This window comes from Austrofundulus limnaeus, unplaced genomic scaffold (genome assembly GCF_001266775.1).
Source record: "Austrofundulus limnaeus strain Quisiro unplaced genomic scaffold, Austrofundulus_limnaeus-1.0 Scaffold1134, whole genome shotgun sequence".
Lineage (NCBI taxonomy): Eukaryota > Metazoa > Chordata > Actinopteri > Cyprinodontiformes > Rivulidae > Austrofundulus > Austrofundulus limnaeus.
Window position 1 is genome coordinate 68519 of NW_013953536.1, and position 11656 is coordinate 80174.

An 11656-nucleotide genomic window follows, 5' to 3' on the forward strand; every position below is an offset into this window, starting at 1 on the left:
TCGTTATCGGCTAAATACCACAATTAATTGTGATTAATTTTTTTGCCAATATTTCCCAACACTACCTTGGATTAATCTGACTCTTCACAAATGTTTCATGTTCAACTGTTGCCAGGGGCAAAACACCTATCAAATACTGAACAGTTAATTGGAGTATGATCATTTCTGAAACAGACAAAAGGTTAAATGATCCGCTTTTGTCTTGCAACCCCTGAAGCAAAAACACTAAAAAGATCAAGAAGAGTTGTATAAGTAAGCTTTTTACATGCATCTCTGATCTTAACTGGGAACTTGTGTCATCAGAAATGATTCTTCTACTCTTAGCAACAATAAATAGATTAAAAAGAAAAATGCCATGACATGGCTGTCAAATTCCAGTTTTCTACAAATGACTTTTATGAGTCAGAAGCAATGAGATTTTAATCCCCCRTGAGAGTCTACAAGGAGTTTCCTCAACACAGAAGTGGTCTGGGTCACTCCRCTGAGTGAAAGTGACAGCCGGACAACACAGCTGCGAGAACTCATCCGCCCTGAACAAACCCCGACTGGAGCAGGATGCAGTGACCAGGACCACAAATCAACGGAGTTCATTAATGAAGAGGCAGAGTCTGTCAGGCAACAAAAGCCTTTAACATGAGCCGTTTTAGACAATCTGGACCAGCATGCTTTGATAGATGAGATGAGCTTTAACTTCTCATCTTCCCCCCACTGGTCGTGAAAGTCCATCTCATTAACCTCTGGGAAGGACAGAAGCCTTTCCCCTCTGGTGAACTGCTGAGGGGAAAAACCAACTAAACCCAGCAGTGATCAAGAACAAAACACCAAAATCAACATTACGTTTTCAATCGAACATGCACAAGGCTCAGCAGTCATACAGGGACTATTACAACCCTACAGTTAAAGTCAGAAGAAAACCAACTGGGATTTGAAGGTGTCCCCTTGACCCCAGCAGATCTATAGAGAGGGCTGCTTCATAATAATGAGGCCTGGCTGACGCCCGAGTCTGGATGATACGCTTTCAAAAGTAATTAATATTCCTAAAGAAGTCGAGTCATTAGAGACTGAAGAACAAATAGAATAAGTATAGGTGCTTCCACAGACTTSGCCAGCTCTGGTGTAATTATTACAGGATGAAGGACAGAGAGAAGATCCTTCCAGAAATCCCATMTTACTTAAAGGAAGCAATTAGCTTCTTAAGTGGTAAAAACTGAAGGATCTAAGTAGCTCACGTTAACACCCATGTGCATTTAACAGCTCATGGATGCCTCAGAGTGGCACTGAAGCTATTAGATATAGTTTGTCTTAAGTGTTGATAACCCCTACATGCTCCACATGGAGGAGGGGGCAGCTGTTGTCCCATCCAGGTCACAGGTTTTAGTGCCAACACTACAACCACCCCTTTGGCTGGAAACCACTAAACTGTCAACAAAAGCCAGCACKCTGACACATGTGAAATAGTTACAAGAGCACATTTGGCCTCATGCGTTAACACATCCACTCATGAACTGCTGCATTTTAAAATGAGATACTTCAACACAATCTTCAACTCAGGGGGGGGACACACATTTTTTGCTCTGAGGGAACTGGTTACGCAAAGTCAGAATTGCAGTGCATGGAAATTGAATCAGAAGAGGTCATCTTGGGTTAATGAACGATACGCTTCAGGTTGCGGATCAAAAACAACAGAGCCTGCAAGCAACTGATGACCAGTAATGGAGATAAAAGGGCTAAAGATCAGTCGCTTGACTCCCACGTTTCACACACTCAGCAGTTAGATCAGACACTACCTTGGCTGATCTGAAGTTTTACAAAAGACAATGACAAAAGAATTAAGTTAGACTTTAAAAAGGCTTTACTTAAATTWAATTAAATTTAATAATCTACCTACAGATTTAAGCTACAGTCAACCTAGTCTAATACAAATGCATAGCTGGTAGTGATAGAGCTCTGCTGCAGTAGCAGAAATGCAATTTTTTTTTCTTTTGGGGGGGGGGGGGTCTGCCAGGGGTCAACAGAGAGTTTTATTATTGGGTGGGTGATTAAAATACAGTCAAATGTACTGATGTAAAAATAAATGAAGACTATTTTTCTTACTAGATTCAGATAACCCCAGGTAGTTCATTAGCAGAAACTAAAATAAAAAGAGCGACAAAAGTTTTTCCCTCCAGCCCCGCCACTTTTTCAACTCCTAGCTAAAGCGGGTTATTCCAGGTCATGCGGTCAATTCACTCACACAACATACAGCTATTTTTCTTTTTCCAAAKGCAAAAACAGCTGTAGAAAACTATGAGAACAGATCTCTAAACATCTGATGCACAATATTAAAGTCCAAAAGGTAAAATGAATCATGTTCACAGAGAATGGAGCATAATGGAAACACAAACTTAGCTGCAGGATGAACAATAGGTATAAACTATAATGTACATCAAATTTAGATTAGTCTAAAAATTGTTTAGAATCATGTTTAAGGTAGATTTAATTTGTCTTGGACTGATACTTTTTTGTCACTGAATAKTGATCACTGATCTAAAGCAGCTTTACAAGAGTATTTTTCAAATATTTCTTCTCCACCTCCCTCCCATGGCGCAATTTCCACCCGAACTGAATGAATGAATGAATGAATGGATGAATGAATGAATGAGGACCAATGGAAGAATAATAATGACACTACACTTGTAGAGCAGTAAAGAAAACTGACTTGGCTAGAATTACCTGTGATTTATTATTGAAAAAGGAGCCAACTGAGCAGAGGATGAAAGCTGGGTGAGGAGAGGAACTTAAGCGTACAGCAGCTCTTAAACCAGATTTCATCTCGACTACATTTTCAAGTTATCATCATGAACGTCYATTTATTGGGCTGCAGTAGCTCAAACATCAATGTTGCAGACTTGTAATCACGAGGCTGCAGATTCGAGCCTATATTGTGTCAGGGAGGTCACGAGTTCACTCCCTATCTGGCCCCCTAGACGTAGCGAGCAACCAAAGGAACATCATGAATGTCCGATTAAAAATGATGAACTTTTACACGTGAATACTTTAAAATGTCCTTCACCAACTTACAACATAAAGTTTTATTCAAGAACTACAAAGTACCTAACATAGTATAATTGTTTTTTGTGCTTGGGTTTGGCTTGAATAGGCACAAAGACAATATCGCCAAGGACATTCGGTATACATATTCAAAACAAATCAATAAAATAAATAAATACATTAAAAAAAGAACCAGGCCAGGATTTGATCCGGCGACCATCTTGCTGAGAGGCATCGAGTTCTACCAACTGAGCCACCGTACATTTAAGAACAAATTTTTCTGTCCGTGATGAGTTTCCAAACTATGCCAACTTGGTAAAAAAAAATAAAGACTCCACCGTCTTCGTTTCTCTAGTTTGAAGTCTGCGCTAAGGATGCACGATGTATCGGCATTAATATCGGTATCGGCCGATATTGGTAATTTTTTAGAATATCAGTATCTGTCAGATATTTAAAACTGGGCCGATATTAACGTCAGATATTGATMTCCCACTTTTTAGCTTTTTGTTTCTGTTTTYGGAGGGGAGACGATTGGTTGAGCGGCATCTGTTTGATCATGATGGTGATATTTACGCTGTGTAGCCAGAAATAACTGAAGRAGGGAGCCATGTCAGAGGTCTGGTCGTTTGTATCAAAAAAAGACCCAAGTGTGTTTGTGCGTATATGTATAATATGTGTGTTTGTGTAATATCGGTAAATATCGGTTATCGGCCATAACAACAATAATTATAGCAGATATCGATATCGGCTGAAATTTTCATATCGGTGCATCCCTAGTTGGCCCGTTGAATCCTGGGATATCCTCAGCCGGGAAGGACACTCAGGTGCATCCTTGATTTTTGAGATTTTGTAGGCCGCATTCCTCGTCCGCATGAYGAGGAGCCTTCGATTTGGGACAGCACTTGGTGCTGGGCAGTGACGTACGCGACCGACAAATGTGCACTCATGAGGATGCAGCCCATGAATTGAGACACAGACTTGGTTAATTACTGGTTCTATCACTCTGTAAAAGCAAACACAACAATCACTAGTACAGATCAAGTCCTTTAAATGAATTGATCATAGACGTTAATTCACATGGTTTAACGAGATAACTCTTGCAACATTTTAGAAGCGTGACTGGCAGGATTTAGTAACAGGGTTAAAATATATTCATTTATATAAAAAGAGTGAAGCAGCCACAGATTTAAAAATAAACCACCACAKCACAGTTTCTCTGTCAACCTCATGAGCTTTTTCTCAGGTGAGACAAAAGCAGAGACATCTTTACAAAGACTAATTAAAACAAAGTTCAGCTCAGAATTGAACTATGTGCRTGAAAAARACACAATACCCTCCTATAAAGTAATTTAACTCATTAAACTTTAGCAACTAATAAGAGGCTACTTATTTTTCTGAAAGGAAAGAATGTGAAAATTAATACTGTGTGTGCTGCAATTAAAATTAAATTTCTCAAATACTTTACAACGTTTTGAATAAAAGCTCTTATTTCACAGAAGTGTGCACAGAGGAAGTCAGTATAAGTTGTTTTACATGAGTACAAAAGAAGCGAGGAGGGCYCATTGCAAAGCTCAATATCCTCTTACTGGATAAACAGGTTTTTATGGCTGTGGTTTTGCCAATGAAAACCTAACAGGCACACACATGCACACAAACTGCCCGAACGGTCTCCGGATAGCAGGCGGTTTAAAACTACTAGTCCAATTAAGCTCACGTCAGACGCAATTAAGTTTAGAGGAAAATAACAGCACAACACTGTGGACCCATTAGTGTTGAAACTCAGATGGATGCACTTCTCTCTCTTTTATTGTATGTGTTTAAAGGCTTCCAATAAACTCAAAGACAGGAAGTTTAGTGATTCATTTAGTGCAGAGATCTAAAGAAAAACAATTGTGTCTTATTTATGTACTTGACTAAAAAGTTAGTTTTTCCATCAGCTAAATAAGCAACATAGATCTTACTTATACTCTATGCAAATATCCAGTGCGATTGTGTGCAAAATGCTTCAACACCCAAAAGATATTTGCCTACTTAGGTTCCTGCTCTGTTCTCCTTGCTAACAGGATTAAAGGGCAGATTTGTCCKAAACAAACCATCTGGAACAGCAGATTTCCACACCAATAATCACACCCCTCTGCGCTAATGATTAAGCCTTCCCTCGTCAACAAGTTCCAGCACACAAACAGAGGACATGTCTCAACGGAGGAACGCAAGTGACAGAAAGTAGCACCTGAATCCGCTGCAACACTTACCTGAAATGTTTGAAATTCATGCAAATGTATTCACAGCCCAGCGCTGAAATATTCCATTAAAGTCTAACGGTGCTGGCTGTCAATACTAAAAGTAGACAGTGTGAAATAAAAGGTCAACAATAGTCCACAAATGTAGAGTTGTAAAAGAAAAAGTACGCTCTGAAATTACACTGCAGGTCACTTTAGCATTGCTGACAGCACTGGGTGTTTTTCTCTGCCTGTCCTCAGCCGTCAACTGAAGGGTGACAAATAGGCCTAAAATGGTGCCATCTTTTTGGATTTAAAGCAAGCCTTCAGCTGTTGAAATTTTATACTTCAACTACTGTTATAAAACAGATAAAATCACATTTGAATAATAAAAAATGATGTTATTGTTTTGGAAATGGCTGATAACGATGGTGTACCTCAAGGCTCTAATCTTGGGTTTCAATTTGTTTATGAATTTTTCTGAAAGGCTTTCCARGTGTATATCTCCTCTCATGCATGCTGAAAGTAGAGTCATACATGGAAAAAAAAACATTAGGGTACTGTGGAGGAGCAATCAGSTTTAATGCTCAGTACTTCTGACCGGTTCTGTAAGTCAGAGATCCAGGTTGAAGTGTTTTAAAGGAGCAGGTGAAAGACAAATAATACGTCTAWATAAAGTCTCCAGAACTCATTAAATCAAATATCTAAATGGATGTAAATATAAAGAAATTAAAACCAATGAGATTAATTTTACCTATTACCTCCCTACCAGGAATTACAGCTCTCTAATATGGACAAATCTGGCACATTTACATTATGGATTGAGGTACTCATGTTGATTAATGTACAATGGCGAGCACTTTACACATGCACTCCCATTTGCAAATTATTCCGCCTAAAATCTATTAAAATATGTTTGAAATTCCYAGCAGGCCTGCAGACAATAAGTGGAAACATTCTCCGTCCGCCGCTGTGTTTAATTAGCCAAACAGACCAAAAGTTTGCAAAGTCTAGTTGTCCCAACAATAAGGCCTTGTGCTCCCTCCATGTGGGGAGGTCAGTGTGAAACAACAACAGAGCTCTAAAACAAAAGCTGCTGATTTAAGATTCGCAACCCTGCAACTCAAAACCACACACGCCAGCAATCACCGCTGCTTCAAGAGAATAAAATCCATGCCTCTTATTTGCTTTAGTCCAACTAAATAAATAGTAAAACACATTCCTTTCTGTGCAGAGCTGTTTTAGTTTCCGGTGGACGCTTTAAAGCAGCAACAAAAGGGTTCGAAGGAATCCACACGCCTGATGCTCAGGTGAAGCAGCACCTGTTGGGAGCAGGTGGAAGTCTGCCTGCCACAAGCACGGGGTTAGATATGAAACCACAAACCTCCCAGAGGTGTGGAGGATCAGGGAGTTTAAGGTGAATCAAGTCACCTCACTTCTACACGCCCGGCTTTAAATAAAAAAAAACAGCCAAATTGTCCGCCACAGTTAAAAGATATCTTCATTTCCCTGCATGTCAGCCACCCAACAGCCTCGGGCATCTTTACAAAGCAGGGACACACTAACACACATAACACTACTCATGAGGGAAATCCTATTTTAACCAGCAGACAGGGCGAGGCACTGTAGTTGCACTACACAAAGTAGGGAAACTGTACAGGAGGCAGGCAGTGGAGGGCAATCAGGGAACAAAGCGGAAGTGTCCTTCCTCCAGATGACCGGCGAGCCAAAGGAGGAACACAAAGTGCTCTCTGTGTGCACAGGGAGTGCAGTGCAGCTGCTTTAAACTGGGGCAGGGGCACGCCGATTCCTCTTATCACTTTAGGCATCTTGGTTTTGTCTGCTCTCACTGCATCAGCTGCATGTGTCCATCCTGAAGGAGGGATCCCACCTCCTAGAAAGCTTTCTTCTCCTAGATTCAGGGGTAGAGGTAAATGTCACACAGCTTAAATACAGACCTTTTGATTAGAAATCATTACAGTCCAAAACTGTTCAATGGCACAGCATATACCCAAACAGCAACAAAAACCTTATTAAATGAAGCATGAGGGGGGTTGTTGCAAATTGCACAAAATCAGGGACGTGTCATGTAAGGAATAACTTGTTATCCTCATATGATAAATAGATGTCTGCAGCTCATCTTTATGGAAATGAAGTCCCACCAGAATAACTGACCTCCTCCAGAGCAGCCACTGTGTTCCTGCAGTGGGACATCCTGGTGGTGAAATTAGAGGCAGTCGGTGATTTATAATCTTCATTCGTCTCTGCCACAAACTCCGAAACTGTGATTAGGTCCGGCATGGTGGATAAAATTAATCCCTTAGCTGCTAAAGATGAAGAAATAAAAAAAAAATACAAAAAAGGAAAACGCGTATCTGTTTGGTTTTAGCAGAGAAAAGCTCGAAGTAGTAGTGTTTTTAAATGTCCCAGAGGGTAGTAAACCATCTCTGTATGTTCGTGTCACTCCCTTGTTCCAGAGCACCGCTGGAGCTCAGCGTCGCACCGCCACAAGGTGATTTAAAAAAAAACAAAAAACGGTTAAATTAGTCCCACCGTTCGAGCCGCTACTCCTTCCTTTCCCTTCTCCGTCAACTTTAATAGCTCGTCCTCAACGCATAGTGCGAAACTCCCGTGGTAAAATCCGATAATATCCTGTCACCGTGTGCTACAAGCTCCTGCCACCGGGTCGATGATAACTTCTCCCTCCGCCGCCAAGCTCCGGAAAACAACAAGCGTGCGATTCAACCCGGAGCTCCAGAAATTGACAAAGGTAGAGGAGGGAACTCAATGAAGCTGCGGCAGCCAATGAGAAGACAGCTGGTGGAAACCGCGAGCCAACCAGAATTCAGGGAATTTTGATGCCTTTAAAGACACCTCGTAAACTAGCCTTTCAGTAGTAGTATCATTAACTTAAACCAATACAGTGCATATATAATTTACAACTTTAATTATTTTTTTAAAATAAATAAAAAAGCTACTATAGTTATTTTAATATGATGAAGTCAAATTTTTGTTAAAAACACGTGACTAATTATACTTTGATCTCTTACAGAGCTGTTTGTTGTAGAAAATGTTGAGTTACTTGCGCTGTAAAATATAGACTTTCACGATTAGTTCTGTTTTCACAAGACATCAGTGCGTTATGATGAAAAAAACATTATTCCAAGCAAGCATTGTTTAAAAGAGCATTGATTGTTCACAGAAAAAAGTTCACAAAAACAAGTTTCACACAAACATTTATATTTTAAATAACTTCAAATTAAAAAAATATAATATAATAATGCGTAAACTACTCAACACATGGCTCTATTCCCCTGCTAATTTTTTCCCTAAATCCATTTTCACTTATTTATACACCTATTTTGAGGAAAATATYGGCGTAGTTTGGTATTTCCAATAGCACTTGAATGCGGCATCAAGATTAGAGTAGTAGCCGGTTTTTAAGGTGAACACWACAAGCAGCTTGACACAAAATAAAATACTTTTGTCGTTTTGTAATAAATACACCACCAAAATACATTTAACACATCTGATCTCTATTAGTCCTCAATATATATGCTTGGGTGTTTTTATGTAAATGTTTGAATAGTCAGTAATAGAAACATAAGGCTGTAAAATCACTCAGTTATTTCTTACAATAAGGTCTAAATCTAGTTAATCTATGACCTAGTTTCAAAGCATGTGATATATTATGTTTTCACTGTGTTTTGTGTATTTGTGAAATGTTGTTCAATTGTTTACTTCAGCTTAATTAATCTCACTATGACTGAATATAATTGCAKTTTGGATGTGACAACGTCATCCGTCCAACTATCCATCCATTATCTTAACCKGSGTCTTCCTTTCAGGGTCACGGGTGTCACAGGTGCCCARACCCAGCAGTTTCTGTGCAAGGGGCTGGGTCCACCCTGGACAGTTCACAAGTCATGCATGACCACATTGTGCAGATTTTAAAGCCATCCAGTTCATTTATATTTTAGTTGTTTTTCTCACCAAATAGATGTATTCGTGTTTCAAATCAAATCAAATTRATTTGCATAGCACATTTTAAAAAACTGGAAAAASAGAAAAAGACAAACACAAGAGACCATAAAAATAAACATAAATAYAAACAATTTAAAAATATGCTATGTATTCTCATCAATGCGCATTCTTATACAATGATGAAATTTGTGCTCTGCATTTGACCCATCACATGTGAGAAACACCCATGTGAGCATGTTAGGGATTAGGGGTCTTGCTCAAGYACACCACAACATGTGGGAGTTGAACCTGTGACTTTCTGGTCCCAAGTTGGCTGCCCTACCACTTCACCTCAGCTGCCCCTAAAGAGAATAGGACAAGACAAAATAAGAAAACTAGGACATGAAATAAAACCATTAAAATGCCARTGAAAGTCCACTAAAAACTACCTTAGAATGACACCCTTACATAAAAAAAGTCAAAAGGCTTTTGAGGAATTTCAGCGGTGACTGTTAAGTACTAAAGACCCGATCTCCTCTGTGGACCAGCCTGGAGCTCAGAACAACTAAAAGCAAACAATCATTGGATTTAAAGGGATCCATGATTAGATGTATTGGACTTTATTTGATAAACACATATTTTACCTGTAAAATAAATACTGTAAAAATACTGTAGGATGTTCAGTTTTTATCATTTTTAAACTAAAAGTTAAAAAATATGTTACACAGACGGGGCCAMTTTATTTACACACAAAGATAGGCCCTCGGTGCGAGGCTGCTAACGAGCTACATCCGCCCTGAAGGTTAATCTTGGACAATATCTGATGATTGACTCTTTTAAATGAAACCAGAGAGRGTTGACAGAGAGGAGAAGGTAGAAATGACTCAGCCTGTAACTGAAAATATGGATGGAGGACAACAGAGCTGCTTCATGGAAGAAGAACCTCAGCTTAGCCTGTTAGCTTTAGTATTAGCCATGACTCTATCACATATGTATGTATTAGCTCAGTGCTACACATTCTCCTCTCGTCACTGAGGTCCTCCATCCACATGACAGAGAGGGGAACGCAAAAATGACTCAGCTGTAACTGAAAATATGGATGGAGGACCTCAGTTTAGTTTGCTTGTTGCGCTAGTGCCAAGCTAATACATATAGCGTCGGCACTAGCGCAAAGGCTAACAGGCTAAGCTGAGGTTCTGAGTAATTTCTACCTTCTTCTCTCTGTCAACGCTCTCTGGTTTCWTTTTAAAGAGCCAYTRGTCAGATATTGTCCGAGATTAACCTTCAGGGTGGATATACACTGTAGCTCYCRCACACTGAGGACCTATCCACGTCATCATTTACCCAGAATGCTTTGTGTGTAAATAAAATGGCGCCATCCATGCTAAAATATATTTTTAAAAATTTACAAAACTAAACAGGCTACAGTATTTTTACAGCCTTTATTTTACAGTTAAAATATATGTTTATCAAATAAAGTCTAATGTTACAACTAATCATGGATCCCTTTAAGAGATCCTGAAGACCCATGGCCCAGGCTGCAGGGCAGACGGGTATACAGCAGCCTGTCCATTCAGGGCCATACAGTTAYACAATAAAAACTTTGAAATCAATTCTAAAACAAACAGGCAGCCAATGAAAGCACACCAGCACTGAGGAGAGATGTTTATGCCTCTTTGTTTGTGTTAAAAATGAGCTGCAGAGTTCTGTAGTTATTGCGAGAGTCCGGCCTGATTAACAGCAATATACAGTATAAGCAGAGACAAACAAAGTGCACAACTATTGCAACATCTGCACAATGTGGCATTCATGGGGTAACTTTCTGTTTTGTTATATAGTTTTGCTTTGCATACAGATTTTTAATTGGATCTTTTATAGTAAAACAGGTCAAAAAGTCGACATCAGGGCCCTCCATACTTCAAAAGTACACATTTTCCCCTTTCATCTGTACTTCCTATAAATCCCGAAGGAGGAAAAGATGAGCTCAGGTCTGTCAGCAGATGGTATAAATAGTATAGTGTCGGTCGGGGCGAAACCCTGGGCAGCCTTTAAATCACAAACCGGGCAGTGTTCACACATTCTTTCAGCTCTGCAGCGTCTCCTGGCAGGCTGCTKAATGAAGACCCTGAGACCCGCGCTGACCGTGGCTCGTATACGCTTCAGCTCGCTGATGAAGACGAATAAAGGCATTCTCAGAGAACGTCTGTCATCCAGAGACAGAGCAGCTCAGACAGTGAGGTCGTCGTGCTTTATGCCACCAGGTCGTTTCAAAGAATCAGATGGATCAAACACACCCGCAGGTTCACGCTGAACCAAAGTCTAATTTGTTGCAGACCTCTTCTGAAGCCGCTCTGAAGCTGTCAGCTGCTTTACTGACCTGAACAGAAGCTCCATTCACCAACAGAGCCTATCCTCAATAAAGACTTTGTGTGCACGCAGCAAAA

The 11656-nt window shown here is 39.9% G+C and overlaps 1 protein-coding gene across 2 annotated transcripts in view; it reads right to left on the bottom strand.

Moving 5' to 3' along the window:
* Window positions 1–7998, bottom strand: part of asap2a (ArfGAP with SH3 domain, ankyrin repeat and PH domain 2a) — a 45457-nt gene extending 37459 nt beyond the window's left edge. For both annotated transcript variants that reach the window (XM_014030879.1, XM_014030878.1), the window contains exon 1: window positions 7425–7998. In XM_014030879.1, coding sequence (XP_013886333.1) covers window positions 7425–7550 — 126 coding nt within the window. In that variant the 5' untranslated portion in view covers window positions 7551–7998. The remainder of the gene's footprint in view (window positions 1–7424) is intronic.
* Between the last annotated feature and the right edge of the window lie 3658 nt (window positions 7999–11656).